The 26,707-nt window shown below is 43.6% G+C and overlaps 1 protein-coding gene across 1 annotated transcript in view; it reads right to left on the bottom strand.

Moving 5' to 3' along the window:
• Positions 1 to 26,707, bottom strand: part of SNTA1 (syntrophin alpha 1) — an 82,027-nt gene that overhangs the window by 54,760 nt on the left and 560 nt on the right. The window contains exon 2 of the mRNA XM_084853836.1: positions 20,380 to 20,565. Coding sequence (XP_084709962.1) covers positions 20,380 to 20,565 — 186 coding nt within the window. The remainder of the gene's footprint in view (positions 1 to 20,379; positions 20,566 to 26,707) is intronic.

Raw genomic sequence — 26,707 nt, forward strand, 5'->3', positions numbered from 1 at the left:
GGAGAGCCCACTACCTCCCTAGGTAATTGGTTCCATTGTTGTATTGCTCTAACAGTCAGGACATTTTTCCTGATGTTCAGCCGGAATCTGGCTTCCTGTCACTTGAGCCCATTATTCCGGGTCCTGCATTCTGGGATGATCGAGAAGAGATCCTGGCCTTCCTCTCTGGGACAACCTTTCAAGGACTTGAAGAGCACTAGCATATCTCCCCTCAGTCTTCTCTTCTCAAGGCTAAACATGCCCAGTTCTTTCAGTCTCTCTTCATAGGGCTTTGTTTCCAGTCCCCTGATCATCTTTGCTGTCCTCCTCTGAACCCTCTCCAGCTTGTCTGCATCCTTCTTAAAGTGCGGTGCCCAGAACTGGACACAGTACTCCAGATGAGGCCTAACCAGTGCTGAGTAGAGGGGAATTAGTACTTCCCGGGATTTGGAAGCTATGCTTCTATTAATGCAGCCCAAAATGGCATTTGCCTTTTTTGCAGCCACATCACATTGTTGGCTCATATTCAGCTTGTGAGCTACAACAATTCCAAGATCCTTCTTGCTTGTAGTGTTGTTGAGCCATGTATCTCTCATCTTGTAACTGTGCATTTGGTTTCTTTTTCCTAGGTGCAGAACTTGGCATTTATCTCAATTAAATTTCATCCTGTTGTTTTCTGCCCAGTGCTCCAGTCTATCAAGATCACTTTGAATTTTGTTTCTGTCTTCCAAGTTATTAGCTATCCTGCCCAATTTTGTGTCATCTGCAAATTTGATCAGCATTCCCTGCACTTCCTCATCCAAGTCATTAATAAAAATGTTGAAGAGCACTGGGCCCAGGACTGAGCCCTGCGGTATCCTGCTAGTTACCTCTCCCCAGTTTGAGAAGATCCCATTGATAAGCAGTTAATACATAGTTCTGGGTTTGCATGTAACGGCAACCCATGATTCAACAAACATGTGAATGTTTGTCATTACATGTGGATCAGGTCATTTTTTACTACACTGAAAATATAGATTCCTCTGTAATTCTTTTTTTTATGCAATAATGAAAAAAAAGAATGAAACAAAACCAAATAAGAGGAGCAAGCAGATACTCAGTTACCACCTGGGCCAAAAACAATATCTAACCCTGTATAGAACAGTGTCCCTCTGCTGACAGAAGGCTCTTTGAACCAGCAGAGGAAGACAACTTTCGGCGATTCCGCCTTCTTCCTGCACCATCTCCCATTCCAAAGGTCCCTCAACCCTCTGGAGTATGGGCTGCAAGGAGGGAGCACTGGCAAAAAAAAATGTCCCCCCGCCCCCGCATTCCACTGCCAGATGCCTCTACTGGATCAAAGCCCTTTCCATCAGCGGAAGGACACCACTGGCTGTTTAACCCATGCAAACCGCATCTAGACTCTGCATCTGAAAGAAGGCAGGGAAGCAACCAGATATTCTAGAGGTATTCCAGACCAAAGAATTCTATAAAGTGGCATCACCACTAAGAATGCCCTGTCCCTCATACCCACTATACCTTAACCAGCAGTGGGATGCAGTGCTAGACCTCTGATGAAGATCTAAGCATGCAAGTGTGTTTGTAGGGAAGGAGGCAGTCGTTCCGATAACCAGATCCTAAACGCAATTTGGATAACAATAAAATCTTCATCTCAAGACTGATTTTTGAACAAAAGCCAATGTAATGTGTAAAGGAGATAAGAGCCAGTAGAGGGGAAGTAAAATCGTTAAGAGTGAAATATAAAATAAAAACCTCCATCGGTGTCAGTCTTGTGAGGAATGGGAAATAAAAGGAAAAAGAAAGTGAAACAATAGATGACAATCATGATTTGGATGGAGACCACTCCATTCCAGAAGGCTGATCTGCCAATTCAAACATGGCTCCGGACAGATAACATAGTTACACCACAGCACAACAAACATCAGAGTCGGAATATTATATAAAGCATTTACCCCATGCTCATATCAGTTAGTGGCTACCAGCCTGACCGGCTTGGGGAAGGTGGTACCCTTGTTTCTAGCCTGGGTATAAGAGCTACCATGGCCACAGCACATTATTAAAACAATCACTGAAATGATAGGGTCAAACAGTATATATGGATATATTTTACAAGCTTGTGTTAGAGCTGTTTTGATAATAGTGGATAGAGTTCGTGACAGGCAAGGAGGTCACTCTTAGTTAGAGGTCAGGCTCCATGGTGTGTGGGCTGACATAATTAACACTGCAGAGAGAGCTGACTCAGCCTTATTTTTCAGCTTAGGGCATTTCATTTTGGATATGCTGAGGTCTCTGATGCATCTGGAAAACTTTTGAGCTAATTGAAAAAACATGTGGCTGGCACAGAAGCCTGCAAAGCATGCTTGAAACAGAGTTGGAGGAGAGACTCTCTGCTCCCAAGGAGTATGGAACTAGAAACAAGCCAAACAAGGAGCCCATTTCATGAATAAGAGGTCCCTTTTAAAAATAATGCTGGGTAGACTCACAAGATCTATTTAGACTCAAATGCAACTTAAAGCTAAACACAGATAATAGTTTTTCAGAGAGCGATGATCAGTGCTCCTGTTGTGTTCTCATGACATCCCACATCTGTCTCTGATAAACAGGTTCTTAGACTAGCAACAACAGCAGCACAAAAGAAATGTGTGAACCACAATGGGAAATGAAACCTCTTATCCCTACTTCCAATGTTCTTAAAAGCCACTGTCTTTCTCCAGCTTAATGCTGATTTTGTGCTGTGCATATAATTACACAATGAATCTGTGGCAAATTGTGACTGTGTGAGGAAACATACACCATAAATATTCAGAACATTCATCCATACCTGTCCACTACCCAATTACCATTGGGACAAGGGTTTAATCTGGTCATAAATTTAATTGGTGCAAAAAGGCACCACTTTTTGGGGCAAACAGGCCCTAGTCCTTGGGTAAAGGAGGTCATTCCTTGGCAATTCCACAGTTATGCTTCAAAGGGCTTTTAAAAAACTACAATCTCAAATTTTCCAAGGAACGCCACTATGACACTTCGCAGCAGGCGTCTATTCCAAACTATGCTAGTTTATAGTTTTGCTTTATATAATGGCATGCACTTTAGAGATTATATTTCTTCTCAACAGCCAGGTCTTCAGCCCCTGCATGCGATCTTGCTTCTTCAGTATTTATGACTGAAATTCAAGGCCATAAAAGGCACTCTTTGTCCAGTTCACCACTGTAGAGTTCTAAGGCAGCCACCCAGCCTGAGAGGATGGAGGAAAAGTACCCTGTGTCCATCTTAGACTGAAATCCTATACACACCTACCTGGCAATAAATCCTATTAAATTCAATGAGGCTTCCTTCTGAGCAGACAGGCTGTTTAATTAAATGTAAATATATGCACATTTCAAAGTGCCCTTTAAGTAGCATGGAGAATGACAGGTTGAACAAGTTCTGTCTTTAAAACAGGAGGAAAAAATCACAGTTTTATGTCTGCCAGGTGGCAACTCTCCCAAGCCAATTCCACAATAGAGCCAACTCACGGAGCTGTTTGTGTTCCGTTTCCTTCTTTAGAAGAGCAAACATCGCTCTCCTTGCAGAGTTGCAGGTTGCTTGAGAGAAGCAAAGGCTGCAACCCGCTTCCATCCCATGGGTTTGGACTGGGAATATCAGTAGACGGCCCATCTTTCCATGGCATCAGCATCATCGTTGCTTTTCTTTAAGCTCTGGCATGAATGCAGATCAAAGCTACAATGCCAGAAAGTGTTGCTGATTTAAATATTGTCTGAAGCAGCTGTCCAAGTCAGATGTTGGTGCTTCTGGGAACCTGTACATTCTTCCCTTCAGATTGCAGCTTTGTTTCTGGGGGGAAGGGAGAATCCCTTATACGTATAATAATGGGTGGGGAACTGCATGAGAGGCTATGAAGAGCAGATGGTAAACACCCCACTGTGCCAACTCTAACAATAATATTACACAAGCAGCTTTGCCTTAGAAGTAAGCCTAAAGAAACTGCTTGGCCTAAAGTTAGACTCAAAGTGGCAGCAACATTTGGATTTGTAAAAGATGATGGACAGTCACTTGCTTTCTCCAGCTGCCTTACACAGGCCTATTCATAACACCGGTTCTGCTTCTGCCACATACCAGTCACACACACTTGAGTCTCATGCAGCTGCATTTCTTTGTCCAGCACCACTGCATTTGGCTACTCTGAACAGCATGACACATTGTCAGTACGGAACCTCCCCTTCTAGAAGTAAGAGTACTGGCCCACTGCTACCACTTGACAAATTCTCTTCTGCTACCCTTTGCCCCCAAGTATTCCAGGGTAACTTTGTTGCTGCAGCTTAAGTTGCCAGCTCTGATTCACATGGGTATAAATTTCATCCAAACCACACAGGATGAGTAACAATGTCTCTAATTTTCTTGTTAAATAACAGGAACAACATTTCACATTCTCCCAAAGCTAAGTAAATAGCAAACCAGAATGCACAGACACTCTCACGCCTGCTCTCCTCAAGCCCACATTTGAATCTGGGATCTCCCAGTCTCAGGCCGGCACTTTAACCACCACCAGGTTATTACACCTACAACTGAATAGAAAGGAGGAGTAATAAGGATACAGTAAGCTTCCATCACTGATCAGGAGGAGAACAGGAGTTGAACAGGTGGAGGAGCTTGGCAGAATGGAGAAGAATGGAGGAGAACCATGGAGGCTGGGAAGGGAAATTTGCCAGTCTCCTTAACTGCAGAAGGAGAATTTACAGAAGGAGAGTTTACCATTCTCTCCATGGAGGAGAATGGCAGGAGAGGCTTAGCAGTCCTAACTTAACAGGAGGAGGAGGAAGAGCAATAAGGATACAATAAGGGTACAATCCTATGCATGTTTAGGCAGAAAAAAAAGTCTTACAACTCCCAGCACTCCTAGTTGTAGGACTTTTTCTGTCTAAACATGCATAGGATTGTGCCCTAAGCCTCCCTCACTGAACAGCTACAGACAGATGCTACAGGCACAGCAACATTGATGGTAACCCATGATTAGGGAAGCAGAAACTACTCCAGACTTTTGTTAAAGCAGATCAGGAATAAGCCAGTCCAAGGAGCTCAAACTGAAGATATATCTAGAAGCCATTTCCCTGACTGGACTACAGATTGGACTACAATACCCCTTGCTGTAGATTTTTTCCAAGCATCCTTACTTTCTTGCCATCCTCCTCCTTTTGTTACCATTGCTAATCTCTTCTCATGCAGGGTTTCTCCAAGGCAAACCCAAGGACCATGCACAGATCATTCATGCAAAACTTACACAGCTGGAAATATTTGAGAAGGGGAAAACTGCTGCTGAGCATAAGTCTTCAGCCAGTAAGGCCTGCCAAGTAAAGTAAATACACGCACACACCCCAAATATGCCGCTTTATGCAACATTCCAAAATGCTACAGTCTGTGATAGCAAGATATCAGATGGTTTCTCCTCATTTTAAGCTCACAACAATTGCTTTGAAACTGAGCTTTTATATTTCCAAAACCCCCCCTAAGGGGGATGCTTTCACCACACTTTAAAATGTCCACTTTATTATGCTGGGCATGACCTCTTACCAGCTATAATTTATCATTTGTGATACAGTTCCAAACCACCACCCACTAACATAATATGTGAACAAGGTAACACAACTACAAAGACTGTTGCATTCAACTTAGGTTATGCATCCCTGTGCCACAACCAAGGACACTACACCTGGGGGTAAAGACATGTGTCCACTCCAAATTCCGCATGGGATGACTGTGCAATGTGCTCACACTCAGGATCTGACTAACGGACATCTTGATATGGATGTTATCAGGATGTCCGTTATCAGGACATCCATGGTTAGATTAGCAAGGACTTCAGAGTGTTACAGTGTCTGGCTTGGTGCATTTATACAAAGTATTGCATTATTATTTGCCAGTGCACTGTAGAAAGGTCTTATGATCTATTTGTGGCTCACAGATGAAGTAGCTTTGTTGGATCAGACCAAGAAGGCCCCAGGTTCAATCCCTGGTATCGCCAGTGTTGGCCTACAACTCCCAGAATCGCCCAGCCAGCTATAGGAGTTGTAGCCCAACATATCTGGAGAGCACCAGGTTGGGGAAGGCTAGTGTAGACAATACTGGGCTAGGTGGACAAACAGTCTGATCTGGTATAAGGCAGCTTCCTAAAAAGCTCATCTAAGCCAACATCCTGTTTCCAACAGGGTCCACCCAGATGCATCCAGGATCTCACAAGCAGGGCATGATGGCAACAGCCCTCCTCTGGTATTCAAATGCCTTCAAAGATTATGGTTCCATTTCACTGACATGGTTTGGGGGCAGATGTAGATGGAGTTGCTGCCACTCTATCTTCCTTTTCCCACTGTTCCTCATCATACCTGTGTTAATGCAATGACATGTTTGGGCACTATGCTAAGCTAAACATTACAAGGAAAATGGGAAGAGAGACATATAGCAGATGCAGCTCCATGTCTCTCATCATAACATCTAGTTCCACCCTTTGATAGACTCATCTCCATGAATTTGCCTAATCCTTTTAAAGGCCATTTAACTAGTGACTACCATCACATTGCAGTCTATACAGCATAGGATTGTCTATTGTGATGTCTACTGGGCCTTCTCAAAGAACACTTTTTAGCCTTCTAACACAAATCAACCTCACATCCAAGTAGTCGCCCTCCTACGTTTACATGGATTAATCTCTTCAGCTTTGCTTTCAAACCAGAAGCTAACTTTTTAAAAGTTTCCAGCTCTAACTAGCATTGTCTTTTGGCTACAAAATAAAACAGAAACAAAGGAAGTGTTGTACCCAGCTAGCAGCTTGAAGAAGCAAAGTTCAGAGGATCGAAGAGAAAGAGGTTTTGTGTCACAAGATCAGCAGGGAAGAACAGCACATTCCACACAAGGACGTGTGGTTCTGTGGGCTCTTGGGGCAGGAGGAGGGAAAAAAAGAAAGGGGTGAGAGAAGATCAACAGAAATAGCTGAGCATAGCTAAAAATCAAATTGGACTCAGCAGAGTCTGGAAAAGGAGTGCAGAAGCAAACTGGAGAGTGGGTGAAATATACAAGAGTGGCTACTGAAGCAATGGACGTAGTAGAACCTAGAATATAACACAAAACAGAGTCCTCTTTCGGAAGGGCTACAGTTAGCTAAGATGACTGGCAGGAATACATGAACACCGCCACCCCTGGCTCAAAAATGGTCAGGATTTTTGTGAACATTCCCTTATTAGAGACCTTTTGTGAGTAAACAAATTGAATGTGACTTTTTTCCTGAGCTGTCATCCCAATCCCCCCTTGAAGGGCTGCTCCTGAGAAAACCACTATTGGAGGTGAAAAGCCACTGCATGAGGTGGACCCTTGGGAAATGAGAATCCCCTGATGTGGGTAGGCTTTTAATTCAGTTCAGTTTTATTCTTTATAACTCTATGACATTGAAATATAAGGATAGGCTTTTGTTCCCCAGGAGCAGCCCTTCAAATCACCCCCCTACGCAAACCAATGGAGACATCGGTTTGCACAGGGAGGTGATCTGAAAGGTTGCCAAGTGAAACAGGATGTTTCTTTGGGACACACAGAAGTTCACAAGCTAGAAGAAAGCTTTCAAAGCAAATGGGATTCATCCATAGGCTGGGTGTTAAACAGCAAAACAATTAGAAAGGGAAATTGCTTTGTCAGGTTGGTGTTCACCCAGCCAGCATGCCTGTCTTTCAATGCCATGAAGCAGGACCTTGGCTAGTTAAGGATGACTCTTCTTTCTTTCTCCGAGCAATGCTGCCTGGATCAAATTAAAAGGTACTGTTTCTCATGCTCTGTGTTTCCTGTTCTGTTGGAATGACAACTTTAAAAAGGCATGCATTGAAGTATTTTCCAGCCTGTACACAGGATTGTCACAATCATTATGCTAGTGCATTTAATTTGGGACTGGTCTCAAAGGACTTGCAGATAACACTTGATTCTTAATTTAAAAAGAGAGGGAAAATTCACATTGATTTACAAAAAAGGAAAGGCCATGGGCAACATATAGCTGCCCAAATGCATGTGGTGCTCTGTTGAGGCCCACAGGGTCTTTTAGAAATCCTGACAAATAAAAATTAAGGTGGGGGGATGAGCAGAGTTTCAACCTATAAATCAGGGCTAGGCAACCTGGTGCTCTCCAGATATTTTAGACTATGCCTCTCATAATCCCCAGCCAGCATGGCCAATGGACAGGGATTATGGGAGCTGTAGTCTAAAACATCTGGAAGGCACCAGGTTGCCTACCCCTGCTCTAAATCAATTGAAATGTGTTCTTCAAAAAAAAAAGTCATTGGGTAATGGTACCTATAAAAATGTAGATGGGAGGACCATCTCAGAAGAGGCACACAGAAAGAAATGCCTCTTCTATGACGGTGCCTGCTGCAAACATATACCTGCACCATCCAAAAAATGATCAAACATTATTATGCTTTTTTCTTCAGATTTAACCAATGGATCAAACTGATTTAAAATCAACTGACATTGCTTTAATTGGGTGACATACTTAGAAATTAATCCTCCTTGTTCCAGTGACGTGATGGAAAGGGTAGTTGTGGGGAGGTGGGAGAAAAAGGTCAGAAAATCAATCATGTATTTGAGCCTGCAAGCTGTCTTTAAGATTCCTAGGACTAACTCAAGCTCTCTCATGTTGGACAACATCCATAATACCACCAGTAAAATAAAAGCAACATGCTAACCAACAGTAATTAAAAGCATGAGCATATGCACAAATGTGTCATGCAAATCATATTAATAACATGTAATAACATGCAAACTTGCAGCTGCTTCAAGCTCATGATATATTTCTGCAGTGGGGCTAAATAAATCCTCCCTGCCAATACAGTGCATAAGAACAGAAGAACTATGTGAGATCAGATAAAGGCCTACCTAGTCCAGCATTTTGTTCCCACAGTAGCCATCCAGGTGCCTATGCAAAGGTCACAAGCAGGGCATGATTGCAGTAATACCCTCTCAGGCATGCTCCCAAGCAACTGGTATACAGAGGAATACTTCCTCCAAAACTGGTGGTAATATATACCCATCATGACTAGTACTCATTGAGTCTTATCTTCTATTAAGGGCACAATCCTATCGATTGTGCCCTCAATGATCGGAAGTCCTCAAACTTGGAGGCTTCTAATCATCTAATGTAGGGCAGGAGGAGTAGCAGAGGCGAACTTCACCTCCCCATCCTTGTGCCCTGCTTTTTTTTTTGCTAGATGGCTTTTTTTGCCCATCTAGCTGGGGCGTTTCGGAGGGGGAGTGAAGGAGGCTGGAGAGGCCTCAGGACAGTTTATATCCTGGCTTCTCCAGTCTCCTCCCCTTCCCTCCCCCCAGAACACCCCCTTTTCCCCATCTTCGAGGTTGCTTTTCCAACCTTGGAAAGCAGCCAGGACAGTTCTTTCCATACCACCTGCGAGGGAGCAGGGGAGGGAGGGGCAGATCTCCAACTCCCCCTTCCAAGGTCGGAGCACTGTCTCTGACCTCGGAAGGGGGAATCTGAACAATACTATCGCCCCTCAGATGATGTCTAGGGGTCACAGGATTCTTCCCTAATTTGTCTAACCTTCTTATAAAGCTGTCGAAGATGGTGGTCATCACTACATCTTGCAAATTCCATAGTTTAATGACCTGCTGTGTAAAGAAGTACTTTATGTAGTGTGATTCTCCAGTAATGCTATAGGCACCCACTCCCACTCCCCAGCATGAAGTCATCCAAAGGTAGTTCAGGATTTACAACACACAGCTGTGCATGTCTACTCAGAAGCACTGCTGAGTTCAATGGGGCATTTGTTGTTGTTGTTCAGTCGTTAAGTCGTGTTTCACTCTTCGTGACCCCATGGACCATAGCACGCCAGGCCTTCCTGTCCTCCGCTTTCTCCCGGAGTGTGCTCAAATTCATATTCATTGTGTCGGTGATGCTATCTAGCCATCTCATCCTCTGCCGTCCCCTTCTCCTTTTGCCTTCAATCTTTCCCAGCATCAGGGTCTTTTCCAGAGAGTTTTCTCTTCGCATTAGGTGGCCAAAATATTTGAACTTCAGCTTCAGTATCTGTCCTTCCAATGAGCACTCAGGGTTGATTTCCTTTAGGATGGACTGATTTGACCTCCTTGCAGTCCAGGGGACTTGTAAGCGTCTTCTCCAGCACCACAGTTCAAAGGCATCAATTCTTTGGCACTCAGCCTTCCTTATAGTCCAGCTCTCACAGCCCTACGTTGCTACTGGGAAAACCATAGCTTTGATTATACGAATCTTTCTCGGCAAGGTTCTGCTTCTTACTATGCTGTCTAGGTTTGCAATAGCTTTCTTCCCAAGGAGCAAGCGTCTTTTAATTTCATGGCTACAGTCACCGTCTGTGGTGATCGTGGAGCCCAAGAAAATAAAATCTGTCACTGCTTCCATTTCTTCCCCTTCCATATGCCAGGAAGTGATGGGGCCAGATGCCATGATCTTCGTTTTTTTAATGTTGAGTTTCAAACCAGCTTTTGCACTCTCCACTTTCACCCTCAACAAGAGGCTCTTTAGATCCTCTTCGCTTTCTGCCATTAGGGTGGTATCGTCTGTGTATCTGAGGTTGTTGATAATTCTCCCGGCAATCTTAATTCTGACCTGTGATTCATCCAACCCGGCGTTTCTCATGAGGTACTCTGCATATAAGTTAAATAAGCAGGGCGACAATATACAGCCTTGTCGTACTCCTTTACCAATTTTGAACCAATTGGTTATTCCATGTCCGGTTCTTACTATTGCTTCTTGGCCCTTGTACAGGTTTCTCAGGAGACAGGTAAGATGGTCTGGTACTCCCATCTCTTTCAGAATTTGCCACAGTTTGTTGTGATCCGCACAATCAAAGACTTTAGCATAGTCAATGAAGCAGAAACAGATGTTTTTCTGGAATTCTCTTGCTTTCTCCATGATCCAGCGAATGTTGGCAATTTGATCTCTCGTTCCCCTGCCTCTTTGAAACCCAGCTTGTACTTCCGGTAGTTCTCGGTTCACATAATGCTGAAGCCTAGCTTGTAGGATTTTGAGCATCACCTTGCTGGCATGTGAAATGAGCGCAACTGTACGGTAGTTTGAACACTCTTCGATATTGCCCTTCTTTGGAATTGGAATGTAAACTGACCTTTTCCAGTCTTGTGGCCACTGTTGAGTGTTCCAAATTTGTTGGCATATTGAGTGCAGCGCTTTAACAGCATCATCTTTTAGGATTTTAAAAAGCTCAGCTGGAATACTGTCATCTACACTAGCTTTGTTGTTAGTAATGCTTCCTACGGCCCACTTGACTTCACTCTCTAGTCTAGGTTTGCCATAGCTTTCCTCCCAAGGAGCAAGCGTCTTTTAATTTCATGGCTACAGTCAAGTTCAGTGACTGCACTATCATGGCTGTCAGGGACATTAAGATCTTTCCTGTATAGTTCTTCTGTGTATTCTTTCCACCTCTTCTTAATCTCATCTGCTTCTGTTAGGTCCTTGCCTTCTTGGTCCTTTATTCATGCCCGTCTTTGTACAAAATGTTCCCTTGAGATCTCCGATTTTCTTGAAAAGATCTCTAGTCTTTCCCATTCTATTGTTTTTCTCGATTTCTTTGCATTGTTCATTGAAGAAGGCCTTCTTGTCTCTCCTTGCTATTCTCTGGAACTCTGCATTCAGTTGGGTATATCTTCCCCTTTCTCCCTTGCTTTTCGCTTCCCTTCTTTCCTCAGCTACTTGTCAAGCCTCATCAGACAGCCACTTGGCTTTCTTGCATTTCTTTTTCTTTGGGATGGATTGAGTTACTGCCTCCTGAACAATGTTACGGACCTCCTTCCATAGTTCCTCAGGCACTCTGTCTATCAGGTCTAATCTCTTAAATCTATTCCTCACCTCCAATGTATATTCATAAGGGATATGATTTAGGTCATACCTGAATGGTTTCGTGGTTTTCCCTACGTTCTTCAATTTCAGCCGAAATTTTGCAAGAAGCAGCTCATGATCTGAGCCACAGTCAGCTCCAGGTCTTGTTTTGACTGACTGTATACAGCTTCTCCATCTTTGGCTGCAAAGGACATAATCAATCTGATTTCGATATTGACCATCTGGTGATGTCCATGTGTAGAGTCGCCTCTTGTGCTGTTGGAAAAGAGTGTTTGCTATGATCAGCGTGTTCTCTTGGCAAAACTCTATTAGCCTTTGTCCTGTTTCATTTTGTACACCAAGGCCATGCTTGCCTGTTATCCCGGTGATTTCTTGACTTCCTACTTTGGCATTCCAATCCCCTATGATGAAGAGGACATCTTTTTTTGGTGTTAGTTCTAGAAGGTGTTGTAGGTCTTCATAGAACCGATCAACCTCAGCTTCTTCGGCATCAGTGGTTGGGGCCTAGACTTGAATTACTGTGATGTTGAATGGTTTGTCTTGGATTCGTACTGAGATCATTCTGTCGTTTTTAAGACTGTACCCCAGTACTGCTTTTCCCACCCTTTTGTTGACTATGAGTGCTACTCCATTTCTTCTAAGGGATTCTTGCTCACAGTAGTAGATATGATCATCACCTGAATTAAATTCGCCCATGCTTGTCCATTTTAGTTCGCTGATTCCCAAGATGTCGATGTTCAATCTTGCTATCTCATGTTTGACCACCTCCAACTTACCTTGATTCATTGATCTGACATTCCAGGTTCCTAAACAATATTGTTCTTTACAGCATCGGATTTTCTTTTTACCACCAGACACATCCACAGCTGAGTGTCCTTTCGGCTTTGGCCCAGCCCTTCACTCTTTCTGGCGCTACTTGGAAATTCCCTCTGCTCTTCCGCAGTAGTATATTGGACACCTTCCGACCTGAGGGGCTCATCTTCCGGCATCATATCTTTTAGCCTTGTGATACGTTCCATGGGGTTTTCTTGGCAAGAATACTGGAGTGGGTTGCCATTTCCTTCTCCAGTGGACCACATTTTGTCAGAACTCTCTGCCATGACCTGTCCGTCTTGGGTGGCCCTGCACGGCATAGCTTATGGCTTCACTGAGTTACGCAAGCCCCTTTGCCACAACAAGGCAGTGATCCATGAAGGGGTCAATGGGGCATACTTCCAAGTAAATGTGCATAGAAATGCAGCCTTCGTTACCTTTGGATGAAAGAGGATTTGAGGCGTATGATATCTTTGTACCATTTGTTTTATTTATATATTTTAGAAGTGCATTTGCTCAGCAATAACCCAGAACAAAATCTAACATAAAACTAGATTAAATAAAAGAAACAAGGTAAAATTGAATAAGGCAATCCAAAATATGATAAAGAACATGGATGTCCATAAAGTTGTGTTTTGATTTCACCAAAGCCAATCCAGAAGTGGCTAATTTCAAGATACCATTTCAATTGTTAATCAAGAACAGAAAAAATGATTTCCTGCCATTTGACCTTTCTAGTTGTCACATTCTCAGTTAGAGAGCAGCAAAAACTGTTTTACAAACAGTCCTGCTGATAGAATGGAAAGTTATGAACTCTTCCATCTAGAACCCTTGACATCATCAAAAAAATGTGTAAGTCTTTCTCATAGACAATGTCTTACCGACAGTTTTATGGAGGTCAGGTCTATCTACAGCTTTATGGGACCTCTCTGTTCAGTGGCGGTATGCCACCAAGTAAATACTCATAAGAACAAAGGAAGCTGCCTTATACTGAGCCAGACATTGGTCCATCTAGCTCAGTAATGTTGACATTAAATGACAGCAGTTCTCCAGGATTTCAGGAAGGATTCTTTGCTAGCCCTAACTTGAGATGCAAGGGATTGAATTTGGGACCTTCTGCATGCAAAGCAGGTGCTCTACCATTGAGCTATGACCCCTCCCCTTCTCCTTAGGGCAAGGAGAGGAATAGCAGAAAAGGGTTACAGCCTCCCAGCTCTGCAGTGGGCTTCCCAGGAGCACCTGGCTGGCTATTGTGGGAGGGTGGATGCTTGGCTAGACAGACTATCAGCATAGTCTGATCCAGCAGGTTAATTCTTATGGCAATGAAATAGTTTCCCAGGCCATCTAATCCTGTTTTCTTCTAGAGCAATTGTAACTGAAGCTCTAAGAGGGTCAATTTTCTTCAGCCTGTCCTTGAATTCTAGTTTGGCAACAGGTTTTATTTTTTAGAAACAATTTCAGTCGTTTATAAAACAAACCAGTGCTATCAAGTTTTTAAATATTTACTACATCAAAAACAAGAGACCTTGACTCTACACAGTGTGCTGAGGCCATAGTAATGAATAAGTTGAACCAGTCTCTGATGCCTTACCAAATTTGGCCACAATTAATTGAATTGGCTCAGAGAGGGAAGCCCATGACGACACACGACATCTCCTTGCTACAGCACGGATATTTGAGATGGGGACGCCTGTGCACACAGCCTTCTTTGTGTGTAGGCTTCCTCACCTAAGACAAGCATGGTCGGGGGGAGCTACGCATCATAGGGGGTGGGGCCAGAGGCACAGCCCTGCAGCCCCTTTCTACATGTTTTGCCTCCTTCACAGGAGTAATGTCTGGGTAATCACATTTCTAGTACAGGCACATCTCTGAGCCAAAAGCTACGGATGTGCATCTTCCCTTCCTCCCTTTTCATTTTGTGTGTGGAGTTCTTTCTTTAAGATCTAGCCTATAGAAGAGTTCTGTAGAACCTGAAACCTTGCTCACTACTTCATGCATGTTGGCTGGGCCTAATAAAGGTATTAAGCTTACTGTTCCTGTTTGGATGAGGATCTTGCTGTTTGTTAATGTTGTTCCATGCTCCCCACCTCCCAGAATCATAGTGAGAAGCCCAGGAGCAAGACTCAAGTGTTTCACTTCCTCTGGAGCAAGCACTGGAGACTTATGGTGGCTTTGCAATATTTGTTTTATTTTACAAATATACAAGTAGAGCTTTTTGGAAGCAAGCAGACTGTCAGGAGTGCCCCAGCTGCCTCTTGCAGTCCCCACCAATAGCCAACTCAGGACACAGACAACGAGGAATTCTTTCCAAGACTTTATTCCTTTATTACTTTATGACTTTTTCAGAATACTAGTTGCTAGCGCCAAAGCAAGGAACAGCACTGGGGAAAGATAGCTGAGTAGCCTAAGCTCCAGGTAAGGCAGTTGGTCCCCATTTGAAGGAGAATCACAGGAAGACCCTGAACTTATGGGCTGGGGAGAGATCCTCCCTCTTTCCCTTGGGTCCTCGGGACGTGACCGTTGTTTGAGTGCCAAATGAGCGCTATGCCTCCTTTCCGCGCCCTCCATCTGTCGACGCTCCCTGCATCTGCGCCGAGCATCCAGAAAGCCCCCTTCCGGCGCTCTCTCACTGCCAGGGTCACTATCTATCCCAGGAATGCTGGCAGGAGGAATCTCTGCCAGCTGCTGTGCTTGTGAGAGATGAGCGAGCTCCTCTCCCACGGATTGCTGTTCTTCCTCAGAATCAGAACTGCTCTGGGGCTCTATTGGCTCAGTTTCCAGCCTGACACAGACTCCTAACAAAGGCTGCAAAAGAGCATTAAAGAGCCATTGCTTTAGCACTTGTCATATCTGACTCTGAAAGCAGTAGGGATGACTTGTCGGACCAAGAGCTCGACCTGGTAGAGCACATGCTCCCTGACGTTAGTGTGACCCCAGGCACCTCTGACATCAGGGGAGAAGGTGCACTGGGCCTGTCAACAGCAGTGGACTCTGAGGGACCCCTGAGGACTGAAACTCACCTGTAGTGGCAGAGGAGGAAAACGAGAGCCATGCAGCCCTTGAGCACGCTGACTCACGCCGAAGGTGGAGGCACAGGCTGCCATATGCAGACAAAGCATACACCTCAAGAACTGTAGTAACTGGACTCCTCATGAGTAAAGGGCTACTGAGGAGGACTTGCAGCTGAGCCTTTGGGTGGGGCTCTGGAAGCTCTGGCTATATCAGCTCTCAGTTAGAACTTGAGAGCTGCTGGAAACACTTCTCAAGTGCCTTGTATCCCTGCTCTTGCTTTGTCACTGTACCTCCATGCTACTGACCTTGGACTCCTGCTTGATTCTGCTTCTTGGACTGCATTTGTTTTTGACTACTCACCCATGCTTGGACTTTGGCTGTGTCTCAGAACTTTCTTTTGGAATTAACCCTCTTACTTGTTAATCCTGTGCCCTTGACCATTGCCTGTTTCCTGACTACACTTGCCTTCAACTGCTCTCTTACTGGAATATTATCTCTGTGCTTGACCATTTGCCTGTATATTGACTTGGCATTGAATGTGCCCCTTAATTTACCCTAACACTGAGTCTGATCTAGGCAAAGCAGGACAGCATCCTCCTTCCCTAAAGCTAAAAATAAGGTGTAGCCATCTCCAGCTCAAACTCTTTACTCTCTGCCTGTCTCTAAATTCAAACAGCAGAACTGGCTCCAAACTGTTTCGCTGTCCCAATCCTGTCACTAGCTAGAAGAGTATCATCTTTCCAATCTCTGATGGATGGGGATTGCATTCCAAAGTCTTGAGAAAAGTTCAGAGCTATCAAGGAACGCTACTATCCTTTTGTTCAAGTTGCTGAACATTCATCAGTTGCCCATTTATAATAATAAAAATGACCAAACGTTGTAACAGTACAATGGAAGTAGGGAATTTCCTCCTGGTGGTTTATGATGGGAGAATGGCATGCTTTAGTTATTGGGCACCCATCAGCCCCTACCAGTAATTACCTTTGGAGAGGGACAGATTGCTTTGTCCGTCTAAGTCAGGGGTGGGGAACGTGTGGACCCCAGATATTGTTGGATACAACTCCCATCAGCCTCAGCCATCATGGCCAATGGTCAGGGATGATAGGAGTTGTAATCCAACAACACCTGGAGGATCACAGGTTCATCACTCCTAACTTAGACCCCCTGCTCTTACTGTTCAGTATACATGACATCTCAAAGTAAAAGACTGTATTAATGGAAATGGGATTAGCAGATAATACTTTGTTTTTATCCTGCCTATCCTTTCTCCAAGGAGTTCAGAGTAACGTACATGGTGTACCAGCTCCATATACCCTGACTCCATTTTATCCTCACAACAACTTTATGAGATAGGACAGACTGAGAGATGGTGACATTAGTCCAGGCACTCCATAATCTTCATGGCTGAGCAAGAACTGAACCCATGCCTCTCTCCTCTAACACTGGCTCTCTTTACTTTGGTGTCCAAGGTTCACATCCCAATTTAGCAGGGAATTTACATTTTCTTTCCTTTTAAAAGATTTGGATATAATGACCAGGTTCAGATGAGATGCCACAGCTCATCAGGGGTTATTTAACCCACGATGAGCCGTGGCATCCACGGGCACCAAGTTACACATCCAACTCCTCCTGAGGGGATTGCTGTGTCGTACAAATCCGGTGAGTGTGGATTATGCAAGGATTTGCATAACTCATCATCTGTTTTACAGTTATGCGAGGGTTGTTTAACCCTCACATAACTAATGCTCGCTGGGTTCACACGACAACACCTGAGGAGAGGTTGTATATTCAAAATGGCAGCCACTTGCACCCTGCATGCATCACAGCCTCACCGTGGTCTGTTGTGTTGTGCAAAAAGCCCCACTGCATAAGCAAATGAATGTCACATTCTTTTAAACAAGGGAAAGCTATTAAATACAGACAAAGCAAGTCTGGTTGCTATGGCAACAATAAACTAGCCACCTTAAAGTAAGAAGTCCCATAAAAAGGAATAGCGGATTTTAAATTAAGAATCATGTATGATACACAAGCATTAGATAAAACAAAGGTCTAAGTTGTAATAGCTACTATGGCAAACTCCACCACCCTTTTAAACAGATCTCTACCCTCTCTCTACAGCTCTTTGTTTCTGTGCTACAGAAAGTAGTCCTGTCAAAAACAGATGACAAGAATCTACCACTATTTATAAACCTCAGGTCCCTAATCTGTAGAACAGGAAATGTAAAAACATTCTTCATAAGAGTGCAGCAGCAAAGACAAATGAATGAATGGTTCTATATCATGTCTGCAAAAATGAAGGAAGATGCAAGTAAGTAGTTTTGAAACAGAACTGGAGCTCAGCATGGCAGGTTATGTAGATCAGGGGTGAGCAGAATCTGGTTCTGGTTATCTGGTTCTACTTATCCGACTCTGGGCAATTTGCAGGAGATCACCAGGGATTTCTGACTCTCAATAGTTTAAACAACAGCAACAAAAATTACTCCCACCTGCCCACCTACTGCAAATTATACTGCTGAAATGAAGGTAACCAGGATTGAATTGTCATGTGGAAGGGCTATGAGTTCTGTTCAGCTCTGATACTCAAAACAAATGCCCGAGCACAGAATTCTTTTATTCTAAGTGTATGTCTTTTGCACCAGGCTATGGTTGGTGGATCTCAGGATTCTAGTAGAAAACAAAGTAGATCCTGCAAGCCTGAAGTCTGTCTACCCCTGATATAGAATCAAGGGATTGTGTGTCAACTGCAGGGTGTTTAGTATCATTTCTGCTGATGAAACAACATTGCTCCCATACCCCATTACAAGTTGCTTTCTAGATTCAGGAAGGGACCAAGTCCTGGTCCGAATCTGAGTCTGTTTAGATCCATTTCACCTGGCTTTATTTCACATACACAGCAGGAGACATCAACATTTATCTATGAAGGTTTAAATTAGGAAGTTGCTGGATATGGTATTCCGTGAGAGTAGGTTCAAGTCAACACAAACTTCAAGCACCCACCACCCTTCCTCATTACTTATTTTGGAAAAGATGGGACAGGGGGAGGAGGCAAGCGGCTGCTCCAGGCCCACAGTGGAGTGTCCATTCCTGCTAGGGATGGCACTATGAATCCCAGCATCCCCACTGGGAAAATGATGCTATTCATGTCGATTTTCACGAGGAATGCTGGGACTTCGAGTCCCATCCCCAGTGACAAAGGATGCCCTGCTAAGGATCAGGAACACCGACACTACCTTCCCCTGCCACAGGTAAGCTTTCAGGCTCCTGGTGAGGAGGAGAAAGGAGAGGCAATAGAGAGGAACACTATCAACCCTTTTCTGAATGCGTGAACAAAGTGCTTGAAAAAGGTTCAAGCTCTTGCAAGCATGCAAACTAAATGTTTAGTAAAGTCTAACCCATTTTAGGTAGATCTTAAAAAATATACTTACACATCACTCTGAATACACTAAGCTTCTTCACACAATTTTTCAGATATCCGACAACTAAACAAAGTATCTTTCAAGAAATAAAACTCATAAAGGGAAGGGCAGGCACAGTACTATTGGGCTCACACAGGCCAGTGGGAGGGGGAGAAGAATTTACAGATTTTTCAGCAAGTACATTTACTTTACAGTTGTTCACAACTGTTTGTGGCAGTGCACATCTCCTCCAAATATGATCTACAATCCATTTGGGTCTCCCTCAGGTAATAAGATGAACTCTGGAGAAATCAGGGCAATAACAGACTCATCTAATTCTCCTGAAAAAATACAGGCATTGTTAAACAAAAAAGGGTCTCTCTAGAATCTCCTTCCTGTAGCTGATTAGACACACACACTGGTCAATAAAGCATTACTGGTCAACTTTAGTTGCCTGGGACAAACACAATACGATACATTCTGCCCTTACTGGACAGTCACTCCCCATCTGATTACCACCTAGGAGGTTAATCTTGTCATTATTTGGGAGTTCATTGCAGCAGCCAGCTTCCTGATTTTTGAGTTTGTCAGGATCCAACTCATCACAAAAATGAGAAGAGAAATGTATCTGCTGTGGCCAGGTGATTCCAGAGCTAAATCTGATATTCCACGTTTAACAAGGGCCGCATCTCAAGTTGACTTAAGAGAAAAAGCCTATAGTTACTCTTTTTCTTGCAAAGGTGTTGAGTTGGCAGATTTTTATTGTAGGGGGGAGGGAGGAATCACAGAGCAAGCACCTGCAATTAATCTGTTAAAAAGAGATGCACGGATTTCTAGTTCTAAGGATGAGCAGATAGGATGACACAAGCAACCATGTATTTTTATGAGGAATCAGTATGCAAATCTGCAGGCAGAACAGTTCCATTTCTGAGGCTTTTTCAGACCTGCCAGTGCAGACTGTTAGTTACAAAAGCTGGGTGCCTCCATACTCCAACACAACTGGTATATGTGGAGAGAGCCACAGGATAGAATCTCATGGTTCTGATTGGAAAGAAGCAAAATGCCTATCATATTTTAAGTCAAAGCACTTCTCTCTCTGCAATATTGATTTAAACACTACTCATCATCGAACATAGGATCAGCTGGCTTTTGTTTCCATGAATCTGGGGAAGGGGAATTAGAAATGCTACTCACATGTGCAATACACAGAAACAAATTCCTGTTGGTACTACTGGGCCAAAGTTGTTAGAAACATAAAACAGGACTTCCTCAACATCTCAGCCATTTGCAATATAGCCTGCTTACCTTCCAAAACCACTTCCTTGCCAGTCTTCTTCAGGGCCTGCACTGCCTCATCATGTGTAGCATCAGAGAGGTCAGCACCATTGACAGAAAGGATAGCATCTCCTACAAACAGTGCCTCCGTCTGATCTGCTGCTAGCCCCTTAAAAATCTTGGAGATCAGGATGGGCATTTTATTCTCCCGACCACCTTGAAAGAAAGGCAGAAAGAAAGCCGTCAGATATTGTGCTTATAAGGAACACATAGAAAGAAGCAGCACATGACCTAATAGAATATTAATGGTGTGTGACCCTTCCCTGCTTCCTGGTTGAAGCTCTGGTTAAAAAATGCCCCACGTACTAACTGTAAAATTCTTTTGGTTTGCTTTATGGACCAGAAGGAGGAGCTCCAGCTGTGTACAGGTGCAGGTGTGGGGATCAGGTGCACCATGATGTGGCCAACATATGAAATGCATTTTTATCCCTATTACATTTCCTCATTTTTAATTGACAACACACGTTCAGTGTGATAAAAACACTTCAAAAGCTTGTAAGCTTTACGTAATAATTAGAAAAACCCTCAGTGTTGTTTAAATACATGTTTGCTTATCCTGCCCGGCCTAAGTAGAAGACAAATAGTCTGACCTGGTAAAGGCAGTTTCAGACATCTAAGTGTACATAGGATTGCAGCCCAAGAGAGGAGGATGCTTCCAGGGTGAAAGCCTGGACAGATCGAGACTGGCAAGGTCAGGCATTTCAGACCCACATGACCTGGGAAGGGCCCACAGTGCTGCCATTTTCACTTTGCACAGAGAACTCAAGAAAGTCAGAGGCAGAACAGGAGAATTCTTGTTTTACCTGCCCCAACTCTTCCAGGTTAAGGGGCCAGGGGAGGGCACCTTACCAAACAGCTTGCACTAGGTCAACCTTCCCCAACCTAGCACCCTCCAGGTGTGTTAGACTACAACTCCCAGTATCCCCCAGGGAGCATGGTTAGCTGGAGATGCTGGGAGTTGTAGTCCAACACATCTGGATGGTGCTAGGTTGAGGAAGCCTAGTCTTGGTACTGTACTCATCTTCTAGCCCAACACACTCCTTTCTGGAAGGTTTCCAACATTCTCAGATAGCTCTCCTCTCCGGAGTATCCGATATCTGATTAGTTGCTTTCACAGTATGGTTACAAGGGAAAGACACTGCTGACGTCAAACTCCGCACATGGCTCCATATTTCAAAACACCACCGCTGTGGCATAGGACTGGATAATGCAGAAGGGATACCCACATGGCACAGATATCAGATGAACTGGTTCTAATGGACATACTGTTTCACTGGTTTCAAAGGGGGAAATACTAATTTGTATGTCTGTTTTTAGATGGTTTTCAAATGACTCGCAGAGTCTATACACAAGGTTGTCATGGAAGATACATTTCAATTGTTTCTTGACATCCTCAGTAAACTGGGAATGCTCTGCTCCCTACAACCCCAAAATATGGGTAGTAAATTCAAAGACCTTGAAACATGCCATATTGCATCTAAGAACAAAAGAGCCCTGCTGGATTGGGGCAGGATGATGATGATGATAATAATAATATAAAATAATGTTTCACCTGTGCCTGCTGCAGCTTGCATATACAAAAGGGTGGCTAGCGCATGCTGTGAAGCCCTGCAGGCTAATTAACCCATGGTGCTTCCTGCCCAGCTGATGGCTTTGGGAAGCCCACATGTAGGGTTATGAAGGTGATGATGACCTTTGTTCTCGGCATCCAGCATTCAGAGATATGCTGCCTCTAAAACACAGCACAGCCTTCCCCAGCCTGGTGCCCTCCAGATCTTTTGGATTACAACTCCCATAATTCCTGACCATTGACCATGCTGGCCAGAACTGATGAGAGATGAAATCCAAAACAGCTGGAGGGCACCAGGCTAGGGAAGGCTGACCAAAGTTCCATTTATTTTATTTCCTAGGTTCTGAATACAACACTAATCAGCATAACAGAACCCTAACTATACCAAACCTGAATATAGCTCTCACACACAGAAAGATGGCATGCTTTGTTTTGTATGCACAAAGTGTTTTTAAAGACGAGGTCTACAGGTTACTCTAAAAAGTATTAGAAAACAGAGTTACCAGAATTCTATACAAATGCTCTGTTTGAAGGCATCTGCATAAAATGAGTGTATGCCTGCACATTTAGTGATCACATTACTAGAAACTACTCCACACTAGCTGATTTCAGGCAGTCATGAAGTCCAACTGCATCATCTTTAAATCATTTAAGGTGCAATCCTATGCATGTTTAAACAGAAAAAGAAGTCCTACAACTCCCAGAATTCCTCAGACAGCCATGCTGCCTGGGGAATGCTGGGAGTTGTAGACCCTTTTTTTTGGTCTAAAAATGCATAGGTTTGCACCCTTAATATCACTAAATAGATTACACAGGAGTAGCCACATTAATCCATTGCAACAAAATCAAAATGCCTTGTGGCACCTTAAAGACTAGCAGATCTATTGCAGCATAAAATTTTGTGAACTAGAGCCCACTTCAACAGATGGAGAAGCCTGAATAACATCAACTCCTTCACCTGCCACTGATACTTAAAGGCCAAATTAACTATTAGTACTAGATATAGGGATAAATTTGTTTCTTCTACAATCACCATTACAACCCCCCTCAAAATCCCAAAAAGATACATGTTCCCCACAAGGTGTGCTGTCTCCTCTAATTTTGAAGGTCAAACATAGTTTAGCATCACAATAGCTTAAAGAGCACCATCTGAGGGATCCTGATTCTTCATAATTATGCCACCATGACCTACTCATTACCCATGGCTTAGTTCACACAACACAACAACCTATACTCAAAGTTGAGTATGGGTTGAGTGTGGGTTTTCACTGAACTATGGGCTGTTGAACCATGGGTTGTGTTGTATGAACCCAGCCACACTAACAAACCATGGTTTGTTAACTATGAACAACCCAAAGTGCACAACCCAGCAACAAATCATGAGTCCTTTTCATGGGTTGTTTGTAGTTAACACACCATGGTTTGTTAGGGCGGATGGGTTCACACGACACAACCCACATTTCAACAACTCATGGTTCAATGACAATGGTTCCACCCATATTCAGCCTTGAGTATCAGTTGTCATGTTGTGTGAGCCCAGTCACAGTCAGTTTTCACATAACACTATGCCACCATGGGTTAATTAACCTGCGAGGCTTCACAGTGTGCACTGGCGGTCATTTTGTATATACAAGCTGCGGGTGGCACGCATCATGGCTTGTCATGTCATGCGAACCTGGGCAGCATGCATTACGCAAGGGTTAAATAACCCCTGAATAAGCCTAGAACAACTCATGCCAGGCTTCCCGATATGCACCAGCAATCATTTTGAATATGCAAGCCGCACCACGAAATCCCACAGGTTAATTAAGCTTCCGTGGTTTAGCATCACATGTGAACCGGTCCACAGAGTCTTCCATCAGGCTTTCTCTTTGTATGCAGATCTCACAGGTGTCTTTTGCATTTCTAATATGTTCAGTTCAAAAAACCTTCATTGACTGGAACATATATATGCCTTTTAAAAATACTCTTTCTTTTTAAGATTGCATTAACATTCACAAGAAATACACTGCAGACTAAAAAACGGTTTATGCGAGAACATGGAAAACAGACATACTTTTACATCAGGAAACTTTATATCTGTGCCTAGCCCAACAGCAGATATACAAACTAACAGTGAATATACAGAAATAAAGAGGGTACATGGTACAGGTGACAATTCCTAGAACTTTCTGCAATTTCGATTTTGATAGCATCATCTATTACAGAAGTGCTTTTCCAGGATACAGCTTTACCCTTTTAATAGCACAATCCTATGTGTCTTACTCAGAAGTAAGTCCCATTGAGTTTACTGTCATTCACACTTCCAGGGGCTGTCTTCACGAGCAATTTAGTGCTAAGTTAGAGCAGTCTGAATTCCTTCGTGACAGATGACGTTATCACCAATCCATTGCCAACCAGCCTCTTCCCTCTTGAACAGCCACATTTTCCGAAACTCCTTTTACTCTGACTTTTTTTTACTGAAAGCAGCTCCCTGGTAGTTTTACCCACCACATTAAATCCTGGGTGTACCTCTGTGACCTGGCCAAGGGGGTGGGATGCCTCATTCCCTCCTTTCCCCAATGGAAGTAGCTTTTCCCAATGAGAAGATCTCCAGGAGCACAGCAGTGACCCCTCACATTACTGCAGTACTGGGGACACTCATTCACCTTAGGTAGCCTGATCCTCCCCCTTCTGTGCATGTTTACTCAGAAGTAAGAAATAAATCTCGCTCCCCTGCAGTGAAAGGGTTAAAGTTACTTTACTAACTTGCCCTAAAGTGCTCTTTCCTTCTCTCCAGAAAGGCGGGATTGGAAGCAATAACTCTGGGGCAAAGTGCTGGAATGGGCAAAATTGAGGGGCTGAGCCACTCTCAAGGGGCCCTTCAGATGTCACACTCAAGAACCGGGGATTTTGGCTTCTTCAGGGAAATCTGCACGCATGGGGAAAATTAGTTGCTCTCCATTCATAATAATGGAGGCAGGGGGGAGCCTGGACAGGAAACAAGCCTCTCTCATCAGTTGAGCAGCCCCTGCCAGTTTGATGACATTCAGTTCTACTTCCCACAGTCCACCCAGAAGTATGTTCCTTTCAAGTGCTGCGTGACCCCTGAAAACCAGATTCTAAAGGCATGGTACACTTGGCTTATCTCACTTCATGTGTCCCTGACGAAGCAAAGCCGATTCTATGAATATCCGTGTAATAGTGCAACATGTTTCTCATTCTGTTGTAGTGAAGATCCACCCCCCACCCAGGTAAGTGTGTAAAGGATTTCAGCCTAAGTCTTGATTAGGAGCATGTATTGTTTCCTTCCCCTTTTGCTCACCAGCTGGGATGGATTAGAAAAACTGTATGCTAGGGAGCCTGTAATTTCAAGGCCCACATTCTGATTTTACAGGAATAGTTACAATTTTTAACCAAACGCATGTTTGGAATGTACAGCATACAAGCTGTTTGCACCAACTCACAAAGCATGCAGCCATAATGACGAAGAGTCCAGTTGTGCCAAAACATTTGTCCAAGTTCAACTTCAAACCTAACAAACTTCCTATTTGCAAGTGACATTTCTAGGGTTGTGAGGAATGCTAGCGAGTCCTTTAAGGATAAGAGAATATCACAAAGTTGGGCTCATGCACTTGCTAGTAAGCATTGGATGTGTTCCCAGAGTTTTCTTGACTTTGATAATAATAACAGACAACTGACCTCTTATGGGACTATTCACAATGTAGAAGTAAAATACATGCATGGGGTTTAAAGGCTTCTGATGCCAAACTGCATGATAAAGATTTATCCCTGTCCATTACTCGAAAGTTCAGATTAGCTTCTTTTAGACAATCATAAAGCCTACCTGCATAGTCTTCAAGTGATTTAGGCTGCAATCCTTTATGCACTTACCTGGGATTAAGTCCCACTGAACTCAACTGGACTTACTTCTAAGTAGATGAGTAGATTGCGCTGTTAGTGTTGTTTTACACTTGAAGTTTTCCTACATGTAAATAATCCCTTCATAGAAACAGTTTTTAATATGATGTAGCTTTTAACATTAGTGACATACCACATAAAATCCAGTAGTAAGAGGTTGAGGTTTGAAGCCCACCTTGTCTTAGAAATCAAATCAATGTGTTTTGTTTTTAAATTGGAACCTAAGGGTCACATTTTGCAGATCACAATACATATAAGAAGAGAGAAGAAGGCTGATAAACATTAGAATTAAAGACAAAATTCAGATGAAAATAATCAAGATCAGGTAGCTATGTTGGTCCAGTTGTAGAACATTTGCAGGGGTGATTATTTTAAAAAGTCATGTATTACATCAACCAGCATTTGGAATAATGCATGTGAACTTCAGATTAGGCAGAATTCTTCCTCGGGTGGGGTGTCTAAGAAATGTCTTCGTCTGAAAACATGTGCAAGTTCCTCAGATGCCTAGAATCGACCAAAAGGAAGAATCCAGCCAGCACTCCTGCCAAGTTGTTCCTTTCAAACTTTCATACAGTTCCAATTCCTTAAGGGCAGCTGTGCAGCTCCAGCAGTGACTGCAATTAATACCCTCCCTAGCTGCTTGTGATCTTCAAGTGGGACTTTCCTAGAACACTTCTCTCCTCCCCACTCCATCCAGTCTTTCGGAAGCGTAAACGAAGAGAACTGACTTCGGGGGATATATTTGCAAGGCTAATCACAGGGGACAGCTCAAGTTCGTGAAATGTCATCTTCCCCGCCGCAGGGCAAGGCAGGGCTGGGCAATATTGG

The sequence above is a fragment of the Heloderma suspectum genome, chromosome 4 (assembly GCF_057233095.1).
Source record: "Heloderma suspectum isolate Gila_16-S chromosome 4, 16-S_ref, whole genome shotgun sequence".
Taxonomy (NCBI): Eukaryota; Metazoa; Chordata; class Lepidosauria; order Squamata; family Helodermatidae; genus Heloderma; species Heloderma suspectum.